The 27790-nt window shown below is 41.1% G+C and overlaps 1 protein-coding gene across 1 annotated transcript in view; it reads left to right on the top strand.

The window, feature by feature from the left end:
- The window catches only part of col4a1 (collagen, type IV, alpha 1), a 34920-nt gene extending 8002 nt beyond the window's left edge, over window positions 1–26918 (top strand). Inside the window, exons 2-51 of the mRNA XM_079562436.1 lie at window positions 9237–9290; window positions 11676–11765; window positions 11890–11934; window positions 12015–12059; window positions 12121–12183; window positions 12270–12323; window positions 13505–13531; window positions 14156–14230; window positions 14324–14386; window positions 14454–14489; window positions 14568–14606; window positions 14709–14795; window positions 14869–14904; window positions 14977–15036; window positions 15106–15141; window positions 15469–15513; window positions 15590–15622; window positions 19047–19107; window positions 19229–19264; window positions 19338–19484; window positions 19568–19651; window positions 19743–19826; window positions 19916–19986; window positions 20062–20253; window positions 20335–20503; window positions 20593–20685; window positions 20773–20877; window positions 20947–21044; window positions 21156–21306; window positions 21724–21837; window positions 21907–22074; window positions 22155–22244; window positions 22324–22476; window positions 22554–22652; window positions 22747–22976; window positions 23153–23279; window positions 23368–23448; window positions 23522–23620; window positions 23697–23747; window positions 23817–24002; window positions 24082–24215; window positions 24293–24365; window positions 24442–24513; window positions 24624–24752; window positions 24845–24943; window positions 25022–25234; window positions 25300–25477; window positions 25551–25665; window positions 25815–25987; window positions 26068–26918. Coding sequence (XP_079418562.1) covers window positions 9237–9290; window positions 11676–11765; window positions 11890–11934; window positions 12015–12059; window positions 12121–12183; window positions 12270–12323; window positions 13505–13531; window positions 14156–14230; window positions 14324–14386; window positions 14454–14489; window positions 14568–14606; window positions 14709–14795; window positions 14869–14904; window positions 14977–15036; window positions 15106–15141; window positions 15469–15513; window positions 15590–15622; window positions 19047–19107; window positions 19229–19264; window positions 19338–19484; window positions 19568–19651; window positions 19743–19826; window positions 19916–19986; window positions 20062–20253; window positions 20335–20503; window positions 20593–20685; window positions 20773–20877; window positions 20947–21044; window positions 21156–21306; window positions 21724–21837; window positions 21907–22074; window positions 22155–22244; window positions 22324–22476; window positions 22554–22652; window positions 22747–22976; window positions 23153–23279; window positions 23368–23448; window positions 23522–23620; window positions 23697–23747; window positions 23817–24002; window positions 24082–24215; window positions 24293–24365; window positions 24442–24513; window positions 24624–24752; window positions 24845–24943; window positions 25022–25234; window positions 25300–25477; window positions 25551–25665; window positions 25815–25987; window positions 26068–26149 — 4845 coding nt within the window. The 3' untranslated portion in view covers window positions 26150–26918. The remainder of the gene's footprint in view (window positions 1–9236; window positions 9291–11675; window positions 11766–11889; window positions 11935–12014; window positions 12060–12120; window positions 12184–12269; window positions 12324–13504; window positions 13532–14155; window positions 14231–14323; window positions 14387–14453; window positions 14490–14567; window positions 14607–14708; window positions 14796–14868; window positions 14905–14976; window positions 15037–15105; window positions 15142–15468; window positions 15514–15589; window positions 15623–19046; window positions 19108–19228; window positions 19265–19337; window positions 19485–19567; window positions 19652–19742; window positions 19827–19915; window positions 19987–20061; window positions 20254–20334; window positions 20504–20592; window positions 20686–20772; window positions 20878–20946; window positions 21045–21155; window positions 21307–21723; window positions 21838–21906; window positions 22075–22154; window positions 22245–22323; window positions 22477–22553; window positions 22653–22746; window positions 22977–23152; window positions 23280–23367; window positions 23449–23521; window positions 23621–23696; window positions 23748–23816; window positions 24003–24081; window positions 24216–24292; window positions 24366–24441; window positions 24514–24623; window positions 24753–24844; window positions 24944–25021; window positions 25235–25299; window positions 25478–25550; window positions 25666–25814; window positions 25988–26067) is intronic.
- The last annotated feature ends 872 nt before the right edge of the window (window positions 26919–27790 follow it).

Genomic DNA, 27790 nt, shown 5'->3' with positions numbered 1-27790 from the left:
ACATCTCAAAAGAAAAAGTCTTAACAAGGAAATCAAAAGTTAAAAGTCATTGTACTTACGTTTGTTCCATTGTTATTGTGTAGCATTGATTGTGTAAGTGTCTTGAGATGAAAGAAGGAGTGTTACTGCTTATTGTTGGAACTTTTAATATCATTATGTGGTATAAGGGATAGATATCATAAGATATTACTTTTACTAATCTGAGTTTTGAGGTTGTCTCTTGCAAGAGAAAATGGATATGCTTGGTGACAGCAAAGCATGATTGTTTTAGCAGCAATTGCAATTGGTGCTTAACACTTAAATCTCTCCAGCTGCCATGGATTCAAGTCAAGTAGAAACTTCCTTTGTTGGAGAGTCAGCAAATAGGGCCCTTATCCAGCCAGAAGACTCAAGGTTTATTTAATTCACAGTTATTGTGCTGTACTGCTTCTTTTTCTTCTTACATTCTGATGAAACGTTAGTGCTACATTTTATTAGTCTTTATTTGAGATCGACTGACCTTAAATTCAAACCTTAAGACTAAATGTGGAAAGTTGAAAGAACATAAGGATATCGTCTTGTGGTTTTTCATGTCCTCACGTTTGACTCTGCTGTTTAGATGACTTCCATGTGGGTCTTGCTGCTTGTTATGACGTCGAATAATTTGGACATGTGTTTGTGTGAGAACGCGGGTCTGTCCGTGCATCTGCTTTTGGTTACAGAAGCCCTGAATGATTTCCCCACTGCAGATGAATACCTGCTGCCTCCAGCCAAGCTGGGCATGGTTCAAATCAAGTGGTTCCCAGCAAATAAGCGCGGCAGGACGCCTTAAATAAAGGAAGCACACAACACAGCCCTGTTTTATTGCACGTGTACCTGCATTACGTCTCCTGGTGGGATTGTGACCTCTGCCCTTGTTTCTTGTGAGAGAATTTGGCCGACACCTCTGTCTTAAATCTATGATGCCTAAACAGTTATTAAGTAAATCCTGGCCACCTTAAAGTTCTCAGGAATAGACGGTTTTCTGCTAAGTAGTTACACTAAACAGGTTTATGCTTTTGCCTTTTGCCGTGCAGTGATTAAAGTGACTCAGCAGATTTATGCCAGAGTGTGTGGATGTGAAACAAAGTGACGATCCCAGATTTTACACCATTATGAAAGACACTATTATCTTCAGTTGGTTAAGAAACTCCCATTTGTATCCAATGCCAACACATTCCCTGTGTGATTGTAGTCGCTAAATTTAGCTTATTGTACTTTGTGCACCTGCATCTCTGCCTCTTGGTCTTTCACTGTTTATATGAGCACATTGCAACAGGAGCTTAGTCTATCCAAGTAAGGCAGTTAGACAAAAAAAACCTCCTCCACATCCATCGTCTCATGGCAGCCGGTCAGAACCAGAGAAGGCCAGGAATGTCAACGCGCTAAAGTTCAACTTAGTACAACCTGACAAAAACTAGTCAGTGCCCCCGTTCTCATCCCTGCAGCTTTCATATTCCACTGTCTGTATCTCAGAAAATGCCAGAAAACCTCATCAAGCTTCTTTTCCAATTTAAGTGATTCAGGCCTGTAAAGGAGTTGTTGGATAAGGACAGTTTTGTGCTTCGAAATGCCCAGTGCAATCCAATCCATCTCAATTTTATCTATCACTTTGTCTGACATGTGTAGTGTTGAGAGAGCCAGGCAGTGTTGGGCTGGGAAAGTAAGGCCTGTACAAATGTGGTCAAATAAATGGATGCAGATGGCAAAATCCTGCCTGTATGTCTTCAAAGATAACTCCATCTGACATTCAGTTTTTCTACTGGGAATATGTTCAAGGGAATTATGAAAAAAGTGTCAAATTTAGTGCAATCTAATCATCCTCATCCTGTGTTTTCCCACACAGTATGAGATATGTTACCTGCGTTTCCAAATTTGGCCTCAACACTTTCTCTCTTGAGCAGCAAGTCACTTTGTCAGTGATCCATGTAAGTATTTGCTCCATAAGGGACCTTAAACTACCGTATTCAAAACAATAAGTATAGTGTCTTTACATGCTGCTCTCTCTTCTTACACATTGTCTTGTAATTGTGAGACGTTTCTGTGCTTTGCATTGCTTTACCGCCGCTGTGCCAAAGGGGGGAGTACTTACAGCCTCTTTATGGGTAAGAGTATCCTAATTGTCCCCATATGGAAACCATGCTTTGTGGTTTACAGCCAGGAGTGAATCTTTACAGGGTGACAGACACAGGTTAAACATCAGTGACTGTGTTTAATTTACTGTAACTGTACTGCTGTCCTGGTCACTTTATTGATCTGAGGCTTAAATTTACTGCATGTTCAAATTCAGACGCTGGTAAGAGATAGAGCCATGTGATATGAGTGGATTGTTGTTTTAGCCTCCAAATCCTGCAAAAGGCAAATGTTTGAGTAGTGTGTGAGGACGTGTTCGATTTGGTGAACTGTGGGTTAAGAATATAAGTCAATATGCACAATTAGATCAATCAAGCATCATGAAATCTGACCACTGCATCATAATAATAATGTTGTTCAAATAATTAGGCAATAGCTGAATCAGCAACTAAAGTGTGAACTAAATGAGAGCCTTTTCACCTAATACCTTCTCTGATGGCTATTTACCTATTTATCCAGGCTGGTGGCATCCATGTCACGCCCCATTAAGGCAGTAATTCAAGTAAAATGGGCCCAAACCAAGTACTATGTGTGTGATTATACTTTTCAGAGGGCCGCCATTTCTCTGTTTAAATTTTTTTTTTTTAAATTTAACGTAATATTCAAGTCTTCTTAGATTTGAATTTTACAAGCTGTAAGCCAAAATCATCAAAATTAAAACAAACAAAGGCTTGACATAATGTCACTTTGCATGTCATGAGTCTATCATAGTAGTTTATTTTTTATTTGGTGTCTTGCACCTTAAGCCCATATCATATATTAGTTTCACATTTTGAATTGAATTAGAGAAATAAATACACTTTTTCACATTATAAAATGTGCATTCAAAGTTGCCGTCCTACTTTGAAAAGAGCTTTAGGTACCTCCGTCTCTCTCCACTGCCTTTCCAGAGCCATCTATCCAGGTTTCCCAGACTTTTCAAAGCAAACAGTGGCACCAGTGTTTCTATGTCTGCTCTGGTCTCCATAAACAATCACAAACACACTGTTTTTAATATAGTAGATACCAAGCCAACTTCTGATACTTAACTTTCCATCATTTAGGATTTTTTTTTTTTTTCCAAACGTCAGAAAAGGAACTTCTCATGTAGACTAATTCAGAACAGGGACTAGGTCGACAGCAAGTGTAACAAGCGCATACTCCACAGAGTCTGCAGACCCCAAAATCTGTTTTCCTCTTTAGGGCTCCTCGTATCAGTGCGGTGGAAGGAAGGATCTCACTGCAACTTTCTCTTTTAGATAACTCTCCCCCACATAGACTATTCATTTCATTGTTAAAAATATCACCACGGCCAAATTCAGCTTTACAGAACACATCAAAGATGAAATAAATGTACAGTGTGTAGATGGTCTGGTGCATGGGTTCCCTTGCGTCTTGTGAGATAGTTGTGAATCGGTGGGAGGCTGTGGCTGGAATCTGCTTCATGTGACGTGCAGGAGTCATGCCTGGAGATGACATTGGCCAGATGTTTGCGTGATCTCTAACTCCTCAGAACATGGAGCATCCATAGCTGGATATGGTTATGGGAGCATGACTGCCCTCCTCTGGTCACAAGTCAGTATTGCTGGATTTAGGATTGCAGACATGTTTTTTTTTTGGACGCAGTAGATAAAAAGAATTAGATTTGTTCATTTTGGCAGGCGCAACAGAGACTCTGAGTCACACTGAAAGTGCTGTGAAAATGAAATACCTCCTTTGTGGATTGGGGGAAATCCAGTTGCAAAACATAATATTGTAAACACCTTGTTTTCCTCTTCCATGTATTGTTTTTCTTTGAACAAACTGATGCTTGTGCTTTGTAAAAGAGAGATGCGTCAGGGCTCTATGACTCACTTTTCTTATTAATAATTATGACTTCAATACAGACTCAAACAATATCTTATGTTGATTTGGTTTTGATAAACATAAATATATTTGAAGTCATGATTGTCAATTTTGAACAAACAGAAAAATACAATTATTATTGATGATTATTAAGATCATTATTATTATTATTATTATCAAGTGTGTTCACTTTTGCAGCAAACAAATGCAGTGTCCTGAAACTGAACATAGATCTGAGTGCTCTGGGCGGGGGAGATGGGTGCACAATAAACACATTGCAACTAATTCAATCAAATATGTTTTCCACAATTATATTATTTTTGTAATTGTTGGCTGTACTGATTGTATTTTGATTACTGTGACTGCACAGCCCCGTTTTAATTTTGCATTCGCACTAAGAGCTGAGCAGATCCCTTATCTAAGTTATTTTTTTGCATAGCCCATAAGTCACAATATTGACCATATCAGCCCTCTCACTGTGCAGTGATGTCACTGGACAGACTTGGATATGGATGTCCAAACACGCGCGATGTTCACCAGGAGACACACAATCTGCCTAGAAATGTGCATATTTATAGATATAGATGCACAATAGACCCACCCTTATATTTAGGTTTGGATAATTTTGACACTCACTTGCAAACTTGGCCTTTGTAATAGCAGATGTATCACCTCAGATTTTGCCTTTAGATAAAAACGAGTGTCCGCTGCTCCAACTCCTTATGACGATCTCATTATGCAACAGCACTTACTTTGGGTTTGCATTAAGAGTGTTTATAACATCGCGGGACTTTCAGGCCTCTTTCGGGATGGGGCCTGTAATCCTGAGACTAAACATGACTCATCACTTCCCACTGAGTCTCGCTCCGACGTGTGATGTCAGACATATCAAGTACGTGCTGATGATGGCTCTTTGAGCTGTATGGGACCTGAGACAATTTAAGTCCTTCCCAGCCCCTCTGTACTGCCCCAGTAGAAGTCTTTTGTGTCCATTGTGTTTTGATAGTGTTGAGGAATAACAAGATCGATCAGTGGTTTTCAAACTATGGAAATCGGAATTGCAGTCCTATACTTCGAAAAGAGTTTTGGGTACCTGTGTCTCCACTGCCTTTCCAGAAGCATCTATCCTGTGTCCCAGACTTTTCAAAGCAAACAGTGGGACCAGTGTTTCCATGTCTGCTCTGGTCTCCATAAACAATCACAAACACACTGTCATAGAGCCGTGATTATGATAAGGCCGTGTTGTGTGTCGCGTTTCCCGCAAAGTAAACAGTGGACGTTTCACAGTCTGGAGACGCTGCCATCTCGTCTCAGGTGTGCGGCGAAAAAAATGAAAAAGTGAGGCAGGTTGATAGTGTTTCCTCAAAATCCCGTGACTCACTAGTGTGTCTGTATATAGAGTGTGGAGGGGGGCCAGCTGCAGCTCCACAGGCCCCTGACAGTCTGTTTGCTCTGTGCACAATCACGCTGTTTAAGAATGGCGACATCAGGTTCATCTCGCAGTGATTTTGCCATGTTTGGCTACAAGCTGGTCCCCTGTGTTTGTGAATAAAACTTTTAACACAGAGACTTCTTGTAAGGAGGAAATGTTGTCAGAGAAGAAATAATAAAGTAGCGGAAAGACGCACGGTGTGACTTACAAGTGATGTCAAGGAATGACCTCAAAGCCCAGTTACAGCTCTGCCTTTGAGTCTTGAGTTTGAAGCAGAAGAAGCTTAGAAGTGCTAAACACTCAGCCATCGTAACAGAGGATTAGGGAAAAGTGAGAATGATTAATAGAGACACTTTGACGAGAAAGTGGCAGGAGCTCAGTTAGGTCTGTCACGATATTAAATTTGAAGTTTGCTATATTGAGGCAGGAAAGTATCGCGATAAACGATATTATTGACTCTAACTATACTAGATACTTTTAACTCTAAAGCACAAAAATGACAGCAAACCTTTGTTCTAAAAGCCTAAAATCATATCCTAAAATACCACACATGCTGCAATAAACAAGAAATATAATGCAACCCAATTTGCTTCAGTTAAAAATAAACTTTTACAAAGAAAAAATAGGTGCTAATGCTAATGCTAATGCTAATAAATGAACAGACGATAAATATCGAGTCCAAAATGTACCGTTTATCTGTTATTTATTGAACGATAAGTCGTTACACTGTTTGTCAATGAATCCAAAGATCAGCAGTTCGATCCCAGCTCCCTTGATTGCTACTGCTATTGTGTCCTTTGGCAAGACACTTCCCCGTGCTGCCTTAATGGCTTTCAAGTGAAGTACGGTGTTAGTAATGGTCGGCCAGCCTGTTGATCGACTGCCATGTTTCCATCAGTCAGCTTTATGTACTGTATAATGTATGTACAGCTCGGATGTGGGTAATTAATTAACAAAGTTATTGTGGCGCCTAGTAATCTATTACACACGTGGTATAAGTACTAACAGAGGTTTAGTTGGCCTTATTTGATCCACATAGTTTGATACACAGCCTACATAGAGTGCCATAAAATACACATGTTTATGTACTAGCTTTGATGATGTGTCTGTGTGTGAATAAAAGTGCACTTCCAGATTTGACAAGATTTGGAAAAGGGTGAAACGAGCCCCAAATCTTTTGGATTGTTCTCTTCAAAAGGTTTGATTGCACGCCAGTTTATTTTCCTGTGTGGAGACTTCACTCTCTTAAAATCGAAGGAAAAACAAGTGCGTATGGCTGTGTAACTTGGCTATTCAACAACAGCAGTACTACAGCTGACAACATGGGTCTTTTTATTGCATTACTGTGCCTCAGCTCCCATGGGATACAAGAGTCATGCTAATCCAATGCTAGGACGGGTGCTGCAGGTTAACTATAACCAAACACACATGTACCTCATTCTCAAAGTCAATATCGCCTTTCCTCTGTCTGACTTACAATAATAATCTTATCTGGAGCAGGTGTTCTCTCTTCTCTGTCATTTCCTGCCGTAAAGGAAAAATAAATGAATTAAGAGCGAGCAAGACAAGTGCAAGAGGCGAGCATGTGAAAAAGATGAGACAGTAAATTGTTACAACAGGCCACTTGTGCAAACCGCTGTGGAAATGACAGAACACGCCCTCTATTGGTCAGTCTCACGCTCTAAGTGAGTGACAACCGATTTAAACCAATCACAGCGAAGTATGAACTTCAGAAGTTACTGGTAACACTTTATCATAAGGTTTCATGAAGTCATGAATGAATAACATTAAATTATGCATGAACTAATGCATGATTTAATGATGTGTTAATGTATGACAATATCATGACTCATCATGAGTTAGCATGACTTCATGTTCTTTCATAGATGACTTCATGCATGAATGAATTAAGTAACTACTATTAGGAATTCATGAGAAAATCTTGTTAGTATATCATGGTCTTAGAATCGTGATGAATTCACGAAAATATAAGTTTATGAATGAATGTCACTGGGGCGACAGTGGCGCAGATGGTACAGCAGGTCGTCTCAAGACCAGAAGGTCAGGGGTTCGATTCCCACCTCCTGAAAGTGTACACTGTCGTTGTGTCCTTTGGCAAGACACTTCACCCACATTGCCCCCAGTGTCTGCGTACACTGGTGTATGAATGAGAGTATGAATGGGTGAGTGGATCCTTGCTGTAAAGCGCTTTGAGTGCATAATGTAGGTGTAAACGCGCTATGTAAGTTGAGACCATTTACCATTTTTAATAAAATTAGTTTGCAAGACATACTTTACCACTTACTGCTGTAATGAACTCATCATTAGCTAATCCTTAGTTCATTTATAAATTCATGACGATTGTGTCCCCTATACTAAAGTGATGCACTTTTATGCTTTGGACAAGGAGGTGTTTATTGGACAAAACAAACACAAACATCAAAGACATTATACTGTCATTTATAACACAATGGCAAGGCAACTTTATTTATACCGCGCATTTCATACACAAGGCAACTCAATGCGCCTCATGCATTATGGGTTTAAATCATGTCCGTTTTATGGTCTATTTCATTTCCATTACATCAACATACACACTGCCTATTGCTTACATTACAGATATAGAGGTCGACCGATAGCCTATAGGTTTTTCTTAGGCTGATGCCGATATGTACCACCAATATTTTTGTCCATTCAACTTCAATTTCACTCTGTGTCAACATGAAGCTTTCATCAAAACATTTACTCATGGTTGTTAAAACAGTAACCAAAAGTTTTACTTAAGTAAGAGTACTGTTACTTCCAAATACTATAACTTAAGTTGAAGTAATACTTAAAGAAGTACAGTAATCCACCACTGGCAGATAATCACATATTGATTCTGTTATGAAGCATGTAATAAAGGAAATGTAACTATGAAAGGTGTCCGTTTAAGAGGTCAGTGCAGCAATGCATCAAACTGAGGAATGAAAGCTGCTGCACATTATTTATTGAATCTGCTGGACAAGACTGAGCCCGAAGACCCAAGTCTAAAAACCCTGACAGATTTTTGGCCAAACGCCTCACACGTGAGTCTGAGAACAGCTGGGATGAATGCTGGTGGTGGGGGCAGTATGGAAGACAGAGGCTAAACAGAGCAGTCCAGTTCCCAGGCTTGATCCTTCAGAGAGCCCAGAGGAAAAGAGGCTGAGTGGATGAAACCAGCTGCATGGCTCCACTCCAGTCACATTTATTCTGTTTCTATGCAGTTCTAAACACAAATTCAACTGTTTCTTCCTATTAATGCCTCTGCAGAAATATGGTACACACACACCGATGTAGAAACATGGTTTTAATCACTCTCTGATCATTGTTACACTGTGCCAATAAAATGGTTTTGCACATCATGGTTCAACCCTGGTTACATCTAAACAAGTAATGCATTTAACTGCATGTTTTTAGTTGATGTCTCAACATCATGAGAACTGCAACATGCTATATTTTTCCCATTGATAACACATTAAACCCCATTTACTGCATCAAACCACAAACTGACTCAACCAATTTCTCTAAAACCTGACTTTTCAGAACTATGAACACAACACATGATTTGTTATCAGTTCCCAAACCGAAAAAAGGTGGAGAACACAATGACTGAGCAGAGCTGCTGTGCAGTGTGTTTTATCTGCACTGCAAGTTTTTTTTTTTTTTTACAACCAGTGTTTACAGTAGTGTGTGTTTTGTGTTAAGAACAGTACCTTGTCTATTGAGGGGGAGGAAAAGTAAAAGTACTTTACTGTTTTGTGATGTGTCATTAATAGTCATTAATAGTAATGTTTTTCTCTTGTAGGGCTGTGGGGCATCCTGTGGAAAATGTGACTGCAGTGGTGTGAAAGGAGCAAAGGTGAGAATTGTCTTATTTACAGATGCTGTAAGACGAATAATAAAACAGGTTATCTGAGGCCACAATAATTTATCTCTCCTTGCGGGGGAGTGAAGCAGCAGGACTTAGGATGGAAAAAAAAAGACTCTGAACTGGAGCATGTCCGGGGGCGCAGCTGGACTGTAACCTATAGCCCAGGTTTACAGTTTCTCCGGTAGTTTGGGCACGTTTCTCAAATCAGAAATGATATTTTTAAACTTTAAGTACATTTCTGAAGACAAAACACAATGTCTAATGCAAAATCAAAAAGCTGCTCAAAGTGTTTAGCAAATCAAGCAAAGTGAAGTATTTCTCTGAGTGAACGTGTGAAACACCTTTTGCACCGCATTTATAACATCACCATCAAAATGCTTCAACTTGTTGTCAGCTTTTACTGTCAATGTATTTTGAACAGTATTCACTCAGGCTTTATCCAGTGAAACTAAATGTTGAAAATACTGTCATGTGGTCCATATCATGTGGTATTTAGTTTACTGTAACTAACACTAACTAACTTGTAGTCATGTGTCAAGTAACTGTAGAAACACCAGAACATTTTACATAATCCCCATATCTAGTATTTTTTGCAAAATACTACATACAAACTACTTGATATGCGGAAGTCTGATCCGAGAAACGTGCCCAATGCGACTTGAAACGGTAGTGAAAAAAGCAGCTTTGAAAATTGAAATCGACAGCTATTGGCAGCCATACATTTTCCTCAATGGTACCCTATGAGCGGCTCAGTGGCTGTGTTATGCTTCCTCCTAGTGGTGCTGGTGTGAAATTACATGTCATTCCATTATTTTAAGTACGTGACGAATGATACATCTACAAAACTTATAGACAGACATACAGACCACAGATGTTAAGACACGAAAGCTCCTAACCATGTAAGGAGGGTTCCACCCAAAATCCAGCCCCCTGAGACGGAACACTAGCCATAAGGAAGGAGGCCTAGTGAGCATGAGAGCCACTATCCAGGATGAAACATCCAGGATCCATAAGTACATCAAGGACAAGGCTCCAACAGATGATGTACTCAGTGAATGTCTCAGACAATGGGGAACAGAAGATGAGGTGCAGGAGGTTCCATCATGAGAGGACAATCCCCTACATGGGATGGACAGAGTTGGACAGGACAGCACTGAGGCTCATCATGGCTGCACAGGAGCAGGCCTTGAGCACCAGAGCAATAGAGCAATAGAGGCCCAGATCTACCACACCAGACAAGACTCCAGGTGTAGACTGTGCAAAGAGGCCCCGAGACAATCCAGCACATACAGCAGCTGCAGGGTGTAAGATGCTGGCTTACATGAAGTGGCTGGCATAGTGTACAGGAACATCTGTGCCCAAGGTCAAAGTGGAAAACACCTCTAAAGGTGGTAGAGAATGACCGAGCCAAGATCCTGTGGGACTTGCAGATGCAGATGGACAGAATGGTAATGGTGAACCAACCGGACATTGTGGTGGTGGACAAAGAGCAGAGGAAAGCCGTTGTGGTCGACATAGCAATACCAAGTGATGCAACATCAGGAAAATGGAACACAACTAGAGAAATAACAAGGTCTCAGAGAAGAGCTGGAGAAGGCCTGGAGGGTGTAGGCATCCGTGGTGCCCGTGGTCGTTGGGGCACTCGGGGGAGTGACGCCCAAACTGGAAGAGTGGCTCCAGCAGATCCAGGAAATACATCAGACATCTCGGTCCAGAAAAGTGCGGTTTTAGGAACAGCTAAGACTCTGCGCAGAACCCTCAAGCTCCCAGGCCTCTGGTAGAGGACCCGAGCAGGAGGAAAAAGAGACCGCCCGCAGTGGGTGAGGAAGAGTTTTCTATAAAATATATGCGGTATATACCATTGTACAAAATGCACTTTTGTATGCAGACTTTGGTATCACTTTATTTTACAGCACTTTGATACATTGTACCTATTGTATCTAAATTTAGTACAATGTAATGACCTTTGTAACAATCTGTAATATCTTGTACCTAATGGGTTAGATACACAATGGAATAACTTGTATTAGTACTTTGTAGGTACATAATGCAATAGGAGACGAGACCCTTATGGTTAGGGCTTAAGGGAGGGCCCTCCCTCCCACCCCTCTCCCCGCTCCACAGTCAAGGATGAGAGAAAGATCATTTCAAATCATTCACATGGTTTGACAAATAAAAAATCTTGAATCTTGAAACATGTTATTACATTGTGTATCTTACCCATAGGTTATATACGTTATCACACATTCTTACAGAGCACATTACATTGTACTACATTTAGTTAGGTACAATGTATCAAGGGTAGTGTAAAATAATGTGTTCCCCAGACCTTTCCTTGTTTTGTGTTTTATTGGAATATTCCTTGTTGTCCAGGGTGAGCGTGGTTTTCCTGGACTTCAGGGGAACATGGGGTTTCCAGGGATGCAGGGACCTGAGGGGCCGTCTGGGGCAATGGGCCCAAAGGTAAACAAACACATTTATGCACTGATTCACTTTAGAGGTTTTTAAAACCATACAACACCAACACTATTAACGGATGTTAAAGTAGGAAACATCATTTGTAATGATTTAATAATTTGTCCCTCAGGGAAGCGCAGGTGAGCCGGGAGGTGCTGGCCTGAAAGGAGTGCGAGTGAGTAATGACAGATCAGAGGCAAAGAAAGTGTTTGGTAGCATTGGACAAATGACACAGATGTGTTTGTTCTCACACAGGGCCCTCCTGGTTTGCCAGGTTTTCCGGGAAATCCTGGACTACCAGTAAGTTCCTAAATGTTATTTCAATTACATATCATGTTTCTTACATTAACTGTTCCATTAGGGTATCAATGGAAATGACGGCCCACCTGGTGCCCAGGGTATCCCAGGATGCAATGGGACTAAAGTAAGCCCCTCCTTTGTTGTTGTAATGACAGATTTTTCAGTGATTTAGCTATACCACTGACTGCATGCTTGTATTGTTTGTAATAGGGTGAAAGAGGCAGAGATGGCACCTCCGGTTTCCCTGGACTTCAAGGACCAGCAGTAAGAAACAAATGAATTTCACCTAAGCGTTTGCTTGTGACATTTTTAGGATTTCTTGATCTTTGAGGCTTAGCCCATTAAAAGACTTTAAACTTTTACTGTTACACATTTAAATAGGCAATTATCCTCTTGGCAAATATACCATATTTAAAGCAGGATTAAACATGTGCTCCACACAAATCAGGCCCTGAGCCAGACGGATAGGTCTAAATGACGGCAGTTTTTGGGCATGACGTAGCTTATTTAAAGCACCCAGAATATCCGGGGTCAAACCAATACAATCAGAGCTAGTCTATGTCTGAATCAAGTCCTGATGCTTTCAACTAGCCGTTTATATTAATAAGATTCAAGTTGCAATGAGCCTTCAAGCTCATCAATTGATATATAGTATATTCATACATGGGCACATATAACCACATATACATAACCACATACAAGACACTAGGGCTGGGTGATATGGACCAAAAGTCATATCCCGATATATTTAGGTTGAAATATAATATATATCCCGAAATTGTTTCCACAATGTGAGAGCTGTGAAATGAAATGTTAAGTCAAAGTCAAAGCCACATATGCACTATAAAATGTAAACATAAACACTGTATAACAAAGCTCCATAAGGTGCAGATTTAAATAAATGTGCACATTAAATTCTTAAATAAAAATAGCCCTTTCTGAGGGAAGCATTTATATATAAAGAGATAACAAAATAAAGTGCACAGTTTAAGATAAACTTTTTTAAACATCAGTTTGAGATTATCTGTTTCCTTTTGTTTACTTAATAGCTTGTCTGAATTTGAACTATATTGATATACGCGATATGGTCTGATTCCATATCTGATTAAAAAATATATTGATATATCTTGAGTATCGATATATCGCCCAGCCCTACAAGACACACAATAAAAGCACATTCAATGTATTAGATCAAAAATATAAGCCTCACGCTGCCGGTGAGGCTGAGAGGAGAAACAGTCAGTTGAGGAAAATAAAGCACTGGAGACATTAAATGGACTTTATAGAATAAAATTACTTTGCACTTATGTAAAATAATAAGCCATCAGTCCAGTAAAGGGACAACATTTTATTGGAGCTGTAGATTATTCTAGTTGACTATATTAAGTCCAACAATATCCCTGCTAATTAACAATTGCTTTTTTTTTATCTGTGTATTTTCTTAGGGTATCCCAGGAATTCCTGGAATGAAGGTAAGTGGAAATGAAAAACTTATTTTTACCCCATAAGGGCGTTGATATTCAGTATATTCAGTGTTGATGAACTGACTGTCTTGAGCGATTGTTTTTTTCCCCTTTTGTTTATTGCATCTCTATCGTCAAACACAGAACGATATTGAACACAAGGGCATAGGTTTGGTGTTACTATTGGTGGGGATACTTTACCTAAATCAAAGATAATGCCTCCAGACTGGTCAAACATTGTCACTTAGCCATATTAATATGACCATTTCTTTTAGTTTTGTTTTTGTAACTCCCCAAGCCTAAAGTTTCCACATCTAAGTTAAGACTACATGAAAGATTTGATGTGAAAGATGTGAAGATTTCCACATGAAGTTGGTGGGGACAACTTGGCCATCCTGAAATTTTGGTGGGGACATGTCCCCATGGTCCCCACGCAAACCTACGCCCATGAATTGAACAAGATACATTTGCACCACATTGACAACACATCTACAACACATTTCCACTCTCTCCTCCTGTTGGTCAGCCTTTATCATGATCACTTATGTTCTGGGTGAGAGACCACATGTCTTCACAAGTAGAGTCCCTCTTAAAGGCAATACTAATCAAAATAACGGCTGCTCTGTGCACTAGGGCGACCCTGGTGGTGTCATTGGGATTGTTCCACTAAAAGGAGATAGAGGTTTTCCTGGTACTCCCGGCTTTCCAGTGAGTTGCGCTCAGATAAACTTTCCCGTAAACACGCTGAGCAAAACTGTTATGACAGATATTTAATTAATTTGTTTCTTTTGTTGTTTTAAGGGTCCAGTTGGGCCACAAGGACCATCAGGACCAAGTGGACCTCGAGGAGATCAAGGACCAAAAGTAAGTCTCTAAGTGACCTGTATTTACTGTGTTGTGTTTTGTAGCACTGATTTGACTGTTTATGCAGGGAGATGCTGGACCCCCTGGACTTCCTGGAGAGAAAGTAAGACACATTCTTAATACACAAACAGAGTCACTCAGTCATTCAATGGACAATTGAGTTTGTCTTTTGTTGTCACAGGGAGACCGGCTGGCCTTTGTGAGTGAGAAAGGAGACAAGGTGAGCAGATGCATCGTCTGGACGGTCTATTTAATCTGAAATGGATGAATCAAGGATACACCTATTTGTGAAGCGTTTTAAACTGTATCATCATTTCTCCAGGGGGACCGAGGACTGCGTGGCCCTCCTGGCCCACCTGGACCAGACAGTGGTGTCGAAGGAGCTACTATTCATGTGTCTGGCCCTCCGGTATTACAAAGCAAAGATTTAACAGGTCTATGACCAGAACACAGTGTGATTTCTGTGGTTTCTTTTGTCAAAGGGTGCCAGGGGACCTTCCGGAGACAAAGGAGACAAAGTTAGTGCATTTACACAAAAATAACAACTTCACTCATACATTCACTGGGTTTAAATAAGTTCCTCTTTGCAGGGATTCTGTGTACCATATCATACAGGGGTTAAAGGTGAAGTTGGTCCCCCAGGGCCGAGGGTGAGTATCCTGATATGACGTGTGTATCATCAACAGTTCATAATGTGAGTTTATGTGTTTGGATTCAAGGGGAAACCTGGCAAAGATGGAGACCCTGGACAAAAGGTGCTGAAACAATATATTTATTTGGGCTGGGACAATATATTGGATCGGATCGTAACACTTTGTGCTGCAATACCAAGCAATGCTTTCAATACTTGTATTAGAAGGCGTTTTAATCATGCACTTCTTTGCTTTCCAGTAACAGTTACGCAGCACTTTGTTACATTTAGCTTTAATGCAAGGAAGGCATATTACTTATCATAATTACTTATTGTATCGTACGCAAAGTACGCATCGGAGTATCGTGACAAAAGGGGATCGTCTCAGCCCGAATATTTATCATATATAGGCCTGTGTTCAAAGGCTGACATATTTTTATGATTTTTTTAGGGACTAAAAGGTTTTGGTGGAATCCCAGGGCAGATTGGTCTACCGGTAAGTAATGTCAATGACTCTGTACGCAGCATTAAGGTAATTAACTGTGACACTTGATTTGCATTACATATTTCAGGGAGAAAAAGGAGAAAGCGGACCCCCAGGTTATGTAAGTAATGGAATAATACACCATTAATTATAATAATTGAGGTGTAGATGTATCAGTGATCCTTAGGAGTTGGGTCAAAACAGCAATATATTATTAGAGCTATATATTTCAGAAGGCAAAAATCTGAGTTGGTACAGTTTATGAAGGAACAGGTTGTAGATGAAACAATAGTTTCTAAAAAGGGCATATTTCTTGATTGATCGCTATTACAAAAAGTATACCATTTAAATCATTCTTTGACATTGTTCTATAATTCCATGTGGATTTACTCTCGTACATAAAAACGTCTAACTTAACTAAACATAACTAACTTAACAAAGAGCATTTGTAAGTAGACGGAGGACAAAGGGTGATAATTATACGAGAAAAAGCACCACCTGTTGTATAGTTCTGATGAGCTGGTCAAAGAAAACTCACAAAAATACAACATCATTGAAAAATGAACAAATGTGTTTGAGTGTTCTACACTCAATATCTTCTTCCTCCTGTCCCTGAGTCTCCCTCTTCTTCCCAACTGCTTCCACTTCCATGGAAGATTTTTTTGTCACATCAAAATGTGAATTTTAAATGTCTGAGAAATTTATGCAGTGAATCTTTATAACATTGAAATAATATATATATATTTTTTTCCGACACTGAATTTTCAACGCTCATTTTTTATAACCTGGCTAACACCAGGCTGCTGTGTGCGCTCGAATCATTTCGAACTGCACAACAGCCTGGGGACCATGGCCGAAATTTCGCGTGGATTTGGGAACCAATCACAGAACGAGGAGGGACGGCAAGATGTTTATTTACGGATTAAAAAAAAAAAAGTTTATTTACGGATCAAACATGACAGCAGCAGACGCGACGCTATTTTTCGATCGAGCTTTAGGCCGTGTTCTAAATAGTTTAGCTCGAAAGTTTACAGCGGGTACGTCATCGGATACGATGATATGATTGGCTGTGGCTACGTGCAGACGCATGATAGACATTCGTAGCGCCCGGTAAACCACACCTCTCCTACGAGAAAATGAATTGGTGGTCCCCAGACTAAATATCACTTGTGATTTTAGTCTGGCGTTAGCCAGGCTACATTTTTTAAGGGTTTTAAATTGAAAATGAAAAATGCACCTTTTAAATATTCACTGCATTATTTTCAAAACATTCAATTCAGCAGTCTAAATTCAGAGTGTAAAATTAAATACATAAATTCACCCTTAGACTATTCAATGTTAAAAAAAATGAAAATTCAACAGTTGAAATTGTCAAATTTGCTATAGAAAAAAATTCTAATAGAAAAATTCACCATTAAAATATTCAATATTTAAAGAATTCAAGCCCTTCAATTCAACTGTATAAATTCAGAGTGAGAAATTCGCAGTGAAAAAATTCACATAGAACATCCTGGACCTCAAGGCATGAGCAATTAATCCTGGATGACTGAGAGCTGAGACGCAGGATGTTTCCTATTGGTTTGTGTCTTTAGTGGGCGGGACTTACACATGAGGAATCAAGAGTTGAGTGAAATTTGAGAATTTTGATTGGTCCCTTGCACCGTTTGCTCATGAACCAGAATTTGGCTCGACTCGCTTTAGATCGATAATAGCTCAGGCCTTGGTGTACAGGATGTTCTGTGTGGGCATACAGTGTATATTTTCAATGTGAATTTTTCATTTTGAATTTGAAACACTTATATTATATGTTGAATATTCAGTGTCTGAAATTCTAGGACAAAAAATATTCAAAGATGTTATTTCCGTGTAAAAAAAAATTTAAATGCCAAAAATTCACAGACATTTAAAATTCATATTCTGATGACACAATAAATCTTCCATACTATGTGTCTCTTCCCTTCTGAACCTCTGAAGCTCAGGGATTTCTGATTCTGATTGTAGAGATCATGCAGTTTATTCTTTACATGTAGCTCTTAAGAAATGAAAATAAAAAAGCTTTAATTTCTCTTACGCACCTGTTTCCCAATTTTTATTTATACTTTAATCTTCACAAGTTGTCAAATGTGTCATCCTAAAATGTTCACTCGAACAATACAGACATGCCACCTGCAGAAATGTAATCTGGTACAAATTTAAAAAATAAATAAATAAATAAAATAAAATAACTTATAAGCACATTTAGAGGTTAAAGGTGCAGTTATCACTCACAGGTCAACTCTGCTTAAGAGTTAAGAGTTGACGCTTCAATGAGTTTCCAAAAAGACAACTATTTCCCTCCTAAACATGTGTTATTAGAGAGTGTAATTGTGTCTAAATAACTGATCTAAATGCTTATTAATCCAATCTGTTTCATTTTAGTCCAGTACTGCTTTAAAGAGTGCATCAAAAGAGAGCGATGGAGCTGACATTTTTCAAATGTGATCATAGAGATCTTGGGACTATGTGCTATTTCTGCGTTCAGCACAGTCAGGGAAACAAACCCTCCTAGACTTATATTTAATATTACTACCTTATTTAATGAGGTTTATTAAAAGTATGATGGAGCTGACAGAAACTGAAGACACCACTTTGAAAGGACAAAAGTTATACTCTGCAGTTCAGGCATTGTATGTGGACCTTCAGCAACAGAGTCCATACATTTGAACAAAACTTGATGTGTGTGAAGTGCATCAATAAAAATGTGTTTTAACATAACTTTATTATTATTATTATTATTATTATTATTATTATTATTATTATTATTATTATTATTATTATTATTATTATTATTATTATTATTATTATTATTATATTATAATTTTCTAACTCTGATCACTGATCAATATCACTGATATATTGTAATTTTCCTAAATGTATGAGGACTAAAAATAGACAATCATCCATCCATCCATCCATTTTCTTCCGCTTTATCCGGGGCCGGGTCGTGGGGGCAGCAGTCTCAGCAGAGATGCCCTAACTTCCCGGTCCACACACACTTCCTCCAGCTGTTCTGGGGGGACCCCGAGGCGACACCAGGCCAGCTCGGAGACATAGTCCCACCAGCGTGTCCTGGGTCTTCCACGAGGCCTTGTCCCACTAGGACATGCCTGGAACACCTCCCGCGGGAGGCGACCAGGAGGCATCCGGAACAGATGCCCGAGCCACCTCAGCTGGCTCCTTTCAACAATAGACAATCATGACTTGCAAAAATTAGTAAATAGGCAATGAACTCGTTAATGATCATGAGTAATTAATCCAAATCATGATGAATTGTTTGTGCAGAACACACAGGCGAGGGCAATGACCCCGTACACTTATGCATACTACACTTTCTTAAGGTCCATTATGAAAGTTGTGATGAATTCATGTTTTATGTATTATGAAGCGTTGCCAATAAAGTAAAGCAAAGGTATTTGCATCATGTCTTGCCCTCAATCATATGGACTGAAGCCAACCAACCAATTTTTAAAATGCATTGTAATTATTTATGTTTTTTTAACATTCAGGGTAATGGTGCTCCCGGCCCTCCTGGTCCTCGGGGTCTCCCTGGACTGGAAGGAGAGAAAGGTACAGTACAACACTCTCTTTTTATATGTGCTCATGCTGAGGTTTTCTCTCTTCTTTCCATTTACAATATAATAATAATAATAATAATAATAATAATAATAATAAACTTGTGTGTGGTCAGGTTTTCCGGGTCCTCAGGGAGATGCTGGCCCACCAGGTATGGTGACTGTCAACCAAATGCTCAGTTAAAGCAATCTCATGCCTTAGTGCTGTTACTGTCTGAATATCAGGGCGTCATGTCGAGGGGCCTAAAGGAGACCGGGGTGTGAAGGGAAGTGCTGGTGAAAAAGGCGAAAGAGGGTTGGATGGAGAGTCTCTGATTGGGCCCCCGGGAGACCCAGGACAAGCAGGACAACCTGGAGATCCCGGACGGATAGGTCTGTCGCACATTTGATAAACTGTTCAAGTGTAACCTAAAAATATATTCATCATATTCTCTCTGTTTGACTTGGCTTAACAGCTAATATTCTCAATTGTAATATTGAGAAAGGGGCTCCTGGCCCAACTGGACCCCCTGGACTGCAGGGAGAGCTAGGACAGAAAGGTACTGTCCATGCAGCCCAGTGTGGTCAATCACTTTAACGCCATGACATTTGACTGTCTAAATGACCGCTCTCATGTGATCATCCTCTTAGGGGACAAAGGCGACACATGTGTCCGGTGTGATGGTCTGGAGTCCCCAGGTTTACCAGGCCCCATCGGCCCAAAAGGGGATCGAGGTCTGTTCATTTAATTCAATCATTAAGACAATATTTACCAAATGGAATCCATATCGGCTTTCCATCTCCAATAATATTTCATTCTTCAGGACCCCCTGGTGCAGTAGGTGGCAAAGGTGAAAAGGGTCACCCTGGAGTGGCTGGAACCCCTGGCAGGCCTGTGAGCAGACCATGAAACTAAGATTTAAAGAAGAGAGTGGAGGGTTTGGGTCTCATGTTGTGTGTTCATATCCAGGGAACTCAAGGCAACCCTGGATTAATGGGATCTCCAGGTGCTGTTGGTGAACCTGGTGACATCTATGTGGCACCTGGTCTTAAGGGCGAGAAGGGGCTGCCTGGTACCCCTGGCTCACCGGGCCGGCATGGGCTGGATGGACAGCCTGGCAAAGATGGCCTGCCCGGGACACCTGGGTTCAAAGGAGAACCAGTATGTTTTAGCGGTATTCAAAACATATGTAAACATTTAAGCCTGTGGCATTTGGGGTAATTGTTGGGTTATTTTTGTTAGGCTAAAGAAGGTATCAAGGGCGACCGTGGACAAGATGGAGACCCTGGTTCCATTGGAGTTCCTGGGGAGAGAGGTCCTCCGGGTATCCCAGGGTTTGGCCGTCCTGGTGAAACTGGAGAAAAGGGCAGTTCGGGCAGACCGGGTCACCCTGGAGCTCCTGGACCACCTGGTGGGCGCAGTATTACTTGTTATTATTAAGTATTGAAGGTTAAAATTCTCCATTGTGGACTCACTCCTTTTATCTTATGTTTAACTCAGGTGGCAAAGGAGAACCAGGACAGGGCATGGCCACACCAGGACCACAGGGCACTCCTGGGCCACAAGGAGAACCTGGTTTACCTGGACTTCAAGGTGAGCAACGCAATTAGCAATAATAAAATAAATGCACTACTGTACACTGAACTGTTGGAGAGGACTCAAACTGTTTTTGTGGTGCAGGGGTTAAAGGACCTCAAGGAGACTCAGGGGCACCAGGTTTCCCGGGACAAAAGGGAGAAACTGGATCACCAGGAATTGGATTGCCTGGACCAACGGGTGCCAAAGGTAATTCTTTAGATGCTAATGAAAAGAGATTATTAGAGTTATTAAAACACAAACTAATATTTTGGACAGGATTCAGTGGAATCCCAGGAGCTCCAGGATTACCAGGAGAACCAGGAAAACCAGGCCGTGATGGTCTGACAGGACAAACAGGTCCACTGGGTCAAAAAGTGTGTATCTATTAATGTGCGCGTGTGAATATATGTCTCATTTCAAAATAATAGGAAAACACAGTTTAGAGCTGATAAAATTTACAAAATAACATGATATTGGTGCTTTAGGGAGAACCAGGGCGTGGTCTACCGGGACCTAAAGGTGCACAGGGTCCTGCTGGATTCCCTGGTTTTCAAGGTGAGAAGGGTAACATTGGACTTCCTGGTATCCCTGGAAGAGACGGTCCAACTGGCCAACATGGCCCTCAGGGACTTAAAGGTAAGTTCTATCAATGTTCCCTCAACATTCCCATAGACATCATAAATGGTATTGTCTGCTCACTCCTCCCTGCTTACGTTAATAACTATGTTCGAGAGGGAATCCATGTTGGATTTACAGACTCCTCCTATCCTGTTCCGATTGAGCATGTTCCTAAAAATGGCATAAGGGCGAGATCTTTGCTGTAGGCCCTCGTAGGGCAGGGGTGTGTTGTTCAGTTGTAACCGCACCATTTGCTCTGATGCTAACGGCCTGTCAAAGTCAGGCCCTCAAAGAGCAATGCTTTCTAGTGGGAAACTAACTTTTTCTGGATGGAGGTATTGCAGCAATGTCAGCTAATGGCGGCCCTCATTAGCCACCTCGCGGATATCTTTATTGCATAGCGTACAATTAACACTGTTCCACAATGTCTTTTAGGTGATGTTGGGGTCCCTGGCCCTCCTGGACAACTAGGGGCCCCTGGTCCACCTGGCAAAGGGGCACCTGGATCCCCTGGACCACAAGGACTACCTGGTGACCCAGGTCTAACAGGTGAGTGTAAATTTAGCAATTTTAGAAACAAATACTTTATACTTACACCAATAATTACATGGAATACAGGCGGAGAGGGTGAAAAGGGAGAAAAAGGCTTCCCCGGGCCTCCAGGTCTGGACATGCCAGGCCTCCAGGGTGAGAAAGGAGCTCCAGGTTTTCCAGGATTACCTGGTTCCAAAGGCTTGTCTGGTCCTCCGGGGTTAACAGGCAGAGATGGACTTCCTGGCAGTCAAGGTAACAATTGCCACAATGGCCCAAACCCTGCATACCTCTCTTTGTGTCCTGTGCTATAATAATGGTTGGGTGTGGTCAAGGGTCCAAAGGTGAGATGGGTGTCATGGGGACACCAGGAGTGCCAGGGTTTCCTGGATCACCTGGTGTACGTGGATCTCCTGGTCTGAGAGGTGGGGGAGACACACTTCAGATACATTTCATGTAAAAGTATTTGAATTTTTTTTATAAATGGGGTTTCCTGTGTGTTAGGTGACCCGGGTCTTACTGGAATCAGAGGAGGTGTGGGCGAGCCTGGACAGAAAGGAGAGAGAGGAGACCAGGGTCTACAGGGTCCACCTGGAAACATGTCCAAGGTGGAAATGGAGCATATGAAGGGAGATAAAGGAGACATTGGAGACCCAGGTATGGTGCTACTTTACAACTGTGTTCGGTTGTGAAGTAAACTGGATAATTTCTTAAAGTGTAATGTTCTTTGTCAGGTAACCCTGGCACTAGTGGGCTGAAAGGCTACAGAGGAATGCCCGGAGACCCCGGTATGCCAGGAAAAGATGGCGAACCTGGTTCACCTGGGCACCCAGGTAACATTTCTGGTTGTTTATCCAAGCTAATATATAAAGGTAGTCATTATTTTTCAGGGGAATAAACACTAATTATTGCTGTTCTATCTCACAGGTGAAAAAGGAGACCAAGGCATTCCTGGGGAACCCGGTTACATGGGACCACCTGGACACAAAGGAACTGTTGGAGAAATGGGTATACCAGGTCTTGTTGGCCCGAAAGGCACGAAGGGCGACTCGGGTATTCCAGGTCATCCAGGTTTCGGTGGCCAGGAGGGAGAAAAGGGTGAACAAGGTGTCCCTGGTGAACCTGGCATTGGAGTTCCTGGGCATCCAGGAGAAAAGGTAAATGCTCTAGGTATAACCGAGGCCTGTTTTAGCAAACAAATCACTAGTGTGCCATTGTTATACGAATGAACTAGTCATTGTAGAATTTTAATGCCAATGTTTGCTACCTTTTTCTATGTATTAGTGCATCCGTTTGAACTAATAGGACCTGCTTTGTATTCATTAATAAATAGGGTCCACAGGGCCAGCCCGGATTCCCTGGATCCAGTGGAGACAAGGGGCAGAAGGGTCACGGGGGAATGCCAGGTCAACCGGGTCAGCAGGGACACAAGGGAGACAAAGGCAGCATTGGATTTTCTGGTCAGAATCTGAAAATTATTTGATCAAGCAATTATACAATATGTATTTCTTGTCTGTTGATTTGAGTGTAAGAGTGTCTGATGTGTAGGTCAGCCTGGAAAACCAGGAGAAAAGGGGATTCCGGGGCTGCCTGGGTCTGAAGGAGAAACTGGATCTGATGGCCGACCAGGTAAGAAACACATGTTCTCTATTCATCATGGAGTTCACCAGACCTTATAACAAGTACAATATCTGTTTATCAGGTGATCCTGGCCTACAGGGACCGCCTGGTGCTACTGGGGAGAAAGGAGATCCTGGTGTTGATGGGATCCCAGGATCCTCGGGAGAGAGAGGAGAGCCAGGTTGTACTTTTATCACTGGTTCTCTAGTTATATTATGCAACGAATAAGATATTAAACTGATCTCTCCTATCTGCAGGAATACCTGGACAAGGCTTTCCAGGGAAACCTGGTGCAATCGGCAGTAAAGGTACAGCCATTTGCTTGCAGATCCTTTTATACATTGTTAGATTTTACTAAGCTGTGCTTCTTCTTTCAGGTGATAAAGGAGGTCACGGCATTCCTGGCACTCCTGGGCATCCAGGTGTCCCTGGAATCAAAGGTGATAAAGGATTACAAGGCACTTCAGGTCCTCAGGGAGAGCCAGGAGTGAGGGGTCTGCCGGGGGTCTCTTTGGAAGGCCCCAAGGGAGACAAAGGAGACTATGGACAGCCAGGAGAATCAGGTGATTTATTATTATTTTATGTCATGTAAACAAAGATTTATTTAAAAAAAAAAAAAAAATGTTTGTATGTATGAATAAGGACCCCCTGGCGTACCTGGCATTACTGGACTGCCGGGCAGAGATGGAAACAAAGGAGATAAAGGAGACCAGGGCCATCCAGGTTTTCAGGGAGAGACCGGACAGAAGGGTGACTTTGGCAGTCCTGGCCTCCCAGTGAGTTTCACTGTCAAAAACTCACCTCAACAATATTAAATGAGGCATTAATTCATGCAAGATCCTGTCTTTTACAGGGCCAGACTGGTCTACCAGGCATCGATGGACCAAAAGGGGAATGGGGACAACAGGGGGCCCCTGGCTTCAGAGGTGATGTTCTTTTTTACCTTTTAAAGTTGTGAAATACCAGATACAAACAATCATTTTATTCTGGTGGTGCATTTAGGTGAAAAAGGTGTTGTGGGAGAAATTGGTTTCAAAGGAGAGCTGGGAGACAGAGGAGTTCCGGGGGAAAAGGGTAAAAAACTCAATGCATTGTGATAAAGAGGACACTATATTTACTATTATTGAAATGATTCATTACTGTTCATTTTGTTTATTCAGTGGTATAATGTCTGTGCATTTTAGGTAATCAAGGCCCCCCAGGTGCACCTGGCCCCCACTCTTTTATCAAAGGAGATACAGGTCTCCCTGGAATCCAGGGCTTCCCGGGACCATCAGGAGCAGTTGGATATACAGGACCAAAAGGCCTACAAGGTGAAGCATGGCATGACGTGCTCTTTAATCATACTTTTTCTCTTGCTATTCCCTTGTGCTTTAACTCTTTTTGAAAAAACAAATACCGACAGGCATTACTGGCCAGCAAGGGCCAAAAGGTGAAGATGGTCTCCCAGGTTACGACGGTCAGCCAGGGTCGAGAGGAGAGACTGGCCTCCCTGGACCTCATGGTGAGAAATGTCCTTTCTTTGTAAACATTCACAAATGTCTGTCTAAAGAGAGATTGATAACTGACATGATATGTGAAGGTTCCAGAGGACATCCAGGACCTCCTGGGCCTGATGGAGTGCCTGGTCAAATAGGTCCACCCGGGCCCTCTTCAATGTATCATGGGTTTTTGGTGACTCGACACAGCCAGTCAATAGAGGTTCCACTGTGTCCTGAAGGGACCTCGCCGATTTACGATGGCTACTCTTTGCTCTATGTGCAGGGGAATGAGCGCTCACATGGACAGGACTTAGGTGAGATTCACAAAAAGATGACATGTTCAGAGTGAGAACAAACAGTGAGAGGTTGCTTTCTTTAGGTACGGCGGGGAGCTGTCTCCGAAAGTTCAGCCCGATGCCTTTTCTTTTCTGTAACATCAACAATGTGTGCAACTTTGCCTCTCGCAATGACTACTCATACTGGCTCACCTCGCCTGAACCCATGCCCATGAGCATGGCACCAATCACAGGACAGAGCATTAAACCCTTCATCAGCAGGTAAGAATTACGACAATATTATTAGAAAACTGCACGTTGCCTTCTAGAACACATCTGATCTCTCTGTGCATAGGTGTACTGTGTGTGAGGCCCCGGCCATGGTGATCGCTGTGCACAGTCAGACTATTATGATCCCGCCGTGTCCAAATGGATGGGACTCTTTGTGGATTGGTTACTCTTTTGTCATGGTGAGTCCAGCACGATCTTATTTCAGTACAAGTCAACAACCTGCCTCTTATGACACTAACTGGACTGTTCCTAATACCCACATAAGACATGCAATCCTTCATAATAGGTTTCTATGCTAGTCTTTAAACGTGTGTTACTTTGTGTGTAGCACACCAGTGCTGGTGCAGAGGGATCTGGCCAGGCTCTTGCCTCTCCAGGATCTTGTCTTGAGGAATTCCGCAGTGCGCCGTTCATTGAGTGCCACGGCCGAGGAACTTGCAACTACTACGCAAACTCTTATAGCTTCTGGCTAGCCACAATTGAAGACAGCGAGATGTTTACGTAAGAGACTTTTTAACAATCAATAATCATTAACAGGAAAATAACTGCCACATACTAATATTTTACGATCATTTTTACAGGAAACCTATTCCAACAACACTCAAGGCAGGAAGTCTGCGCACACACATCAGCCGTTGTCAGGTGTGCATGAAGAGGATATAAGCCCGAGCTGGAGCAGTGCCTGGAGTGTCAATAGGGTCCTGTCTCCAGAAGATGGTGCTATTTCCCAGTTTATCAAAAAGGACAGAGCAGAGGCATGCCTTGAAGAACAGCTGGAAGCTCAAACCAAAAACAGACCAAAGTGCCTTTTTGCAACATTTGATGATGAAAGACTGTCACCAGGTTTACCACTGCACTGAATACACTTATGAACTGGTAAACTTGGGTCTGTTTGAAATACCTTGTGTCCGGTGCTATTCGAGCTCACTTTGATTCCTTCATTATCACCACATCCAGAAAAGCTATAAATATCTATTATTGTCACATTTTTGTAAATGATGGGACTTACCACTGATGTTACGCTAATTCACACTATGCCCAATAACTACAGCTTTGTATTTGTCATTCTTTTGTAAATATGTTGCTTTTCTTCTGCATAGTCCTCAGGTTATTATTGAAAGTGTGTGTTATAACTTTATTTATGAGATTTATGAAAATACTTATAGCTTGATTGTATCAAAGCAATGTTTCTACTTCTGACCACCAACCCCATACTTCAACAGGAAACAGCACTGAAATGATATTGGCAGGTGAATGACTGAACATGTATGTAAGAATGTGAGTGTCTGGTGTGATTCCTGCTTTGTAGTGTTGAATTAATCCAAAAATGCACATGTAATATTTGGATCCCAATGACAAGTGTATATAGGATACTGTTATGATGTACATGCATAATGCTTTCGTTTTTGTACAAGATTTATTACATTTTCAAGCTTTCCTTTCCCGCTCATTTCAACGCCCTCAAATACACGGTTTGCCATCAATAAAAATGTTTCCATGTTTGTTTGGGTTTTTTTCGATTTTGTTTAAATGGGTTCTGTTAAAAGTTGTACCATGATTACTAGAGCATGTTTTTTATTTGTCAGTTTTAAATAATTTCTCTTTTGTATCATGAATTTTTGTATGAAATGTAAGTAATTTAATAACAATATCAAGTACAAAAAAGGTTTGCGTTTTACAGCCACATTTGAAACTGTTTGGTACGGCTTGGTGTCTACTGGCATACATTAGTTGTGACAAATGTCAAATCCTGGTCGTCACAGTTTTGTCTCTTGTTCGTCACATTTTTGTCTCTTTTTCGTCACATTTTTGTCTCTCTTTCATCCAATTTTTGTCTCTTTTTCGTCATATTTTTGTCTTTTTTTCGTCACATTTTAGTCTCTTTTTCGTCACATTTTTGTCTCTTTTTCGTCACATTTTTGCCTCTTTTTCGTCACATTTTTGCCTCTTTTTCGTCACATTTTTATATCTTTTTTGTCACATTTTTTCCTCTTTTTCGTCACATTTTTGCCTCTTTTTCGTCACATTTTTATCTCTTTTTCGTCACATTTTTGCCTCTTTTTCGTCACATTTTTGCCTCTTTCGTCACATTTTTGCCTCTTTTTCGTCACATTTTTGCCTCTTTTTCGTCACATTTTTGCCTCTTTCGTCACATTTTTGCCTCTTTTTCGTCACATTTTTGCCTCTTTTTCGTCACATTTTTGCCTCTTTTTCGTCACATTTTTGCCTCTTTTTTGTCACATTTTTGCCTCTTTTTCGTCACATTTTTATCTCTTTTTCGTCACATTTTTGCCTCTTTTTCGT

Source organism: Gobius niger (assembly GCF_951799975.1).
Source record: "Gobius niger genome assembly, chromosome: 9".
NCBI classification, from domain to species: domain Eukaryota; kingdom Metazoa; phylum Chordata; class Actinopteri; order Gobiiformes; family Gobiidae; genus Gobius; species Gobius niger.
Note: the sequence above shows the minus strand (reverse complement) of the source record. Positions and strands in the feature narration are given on the sequence as shown.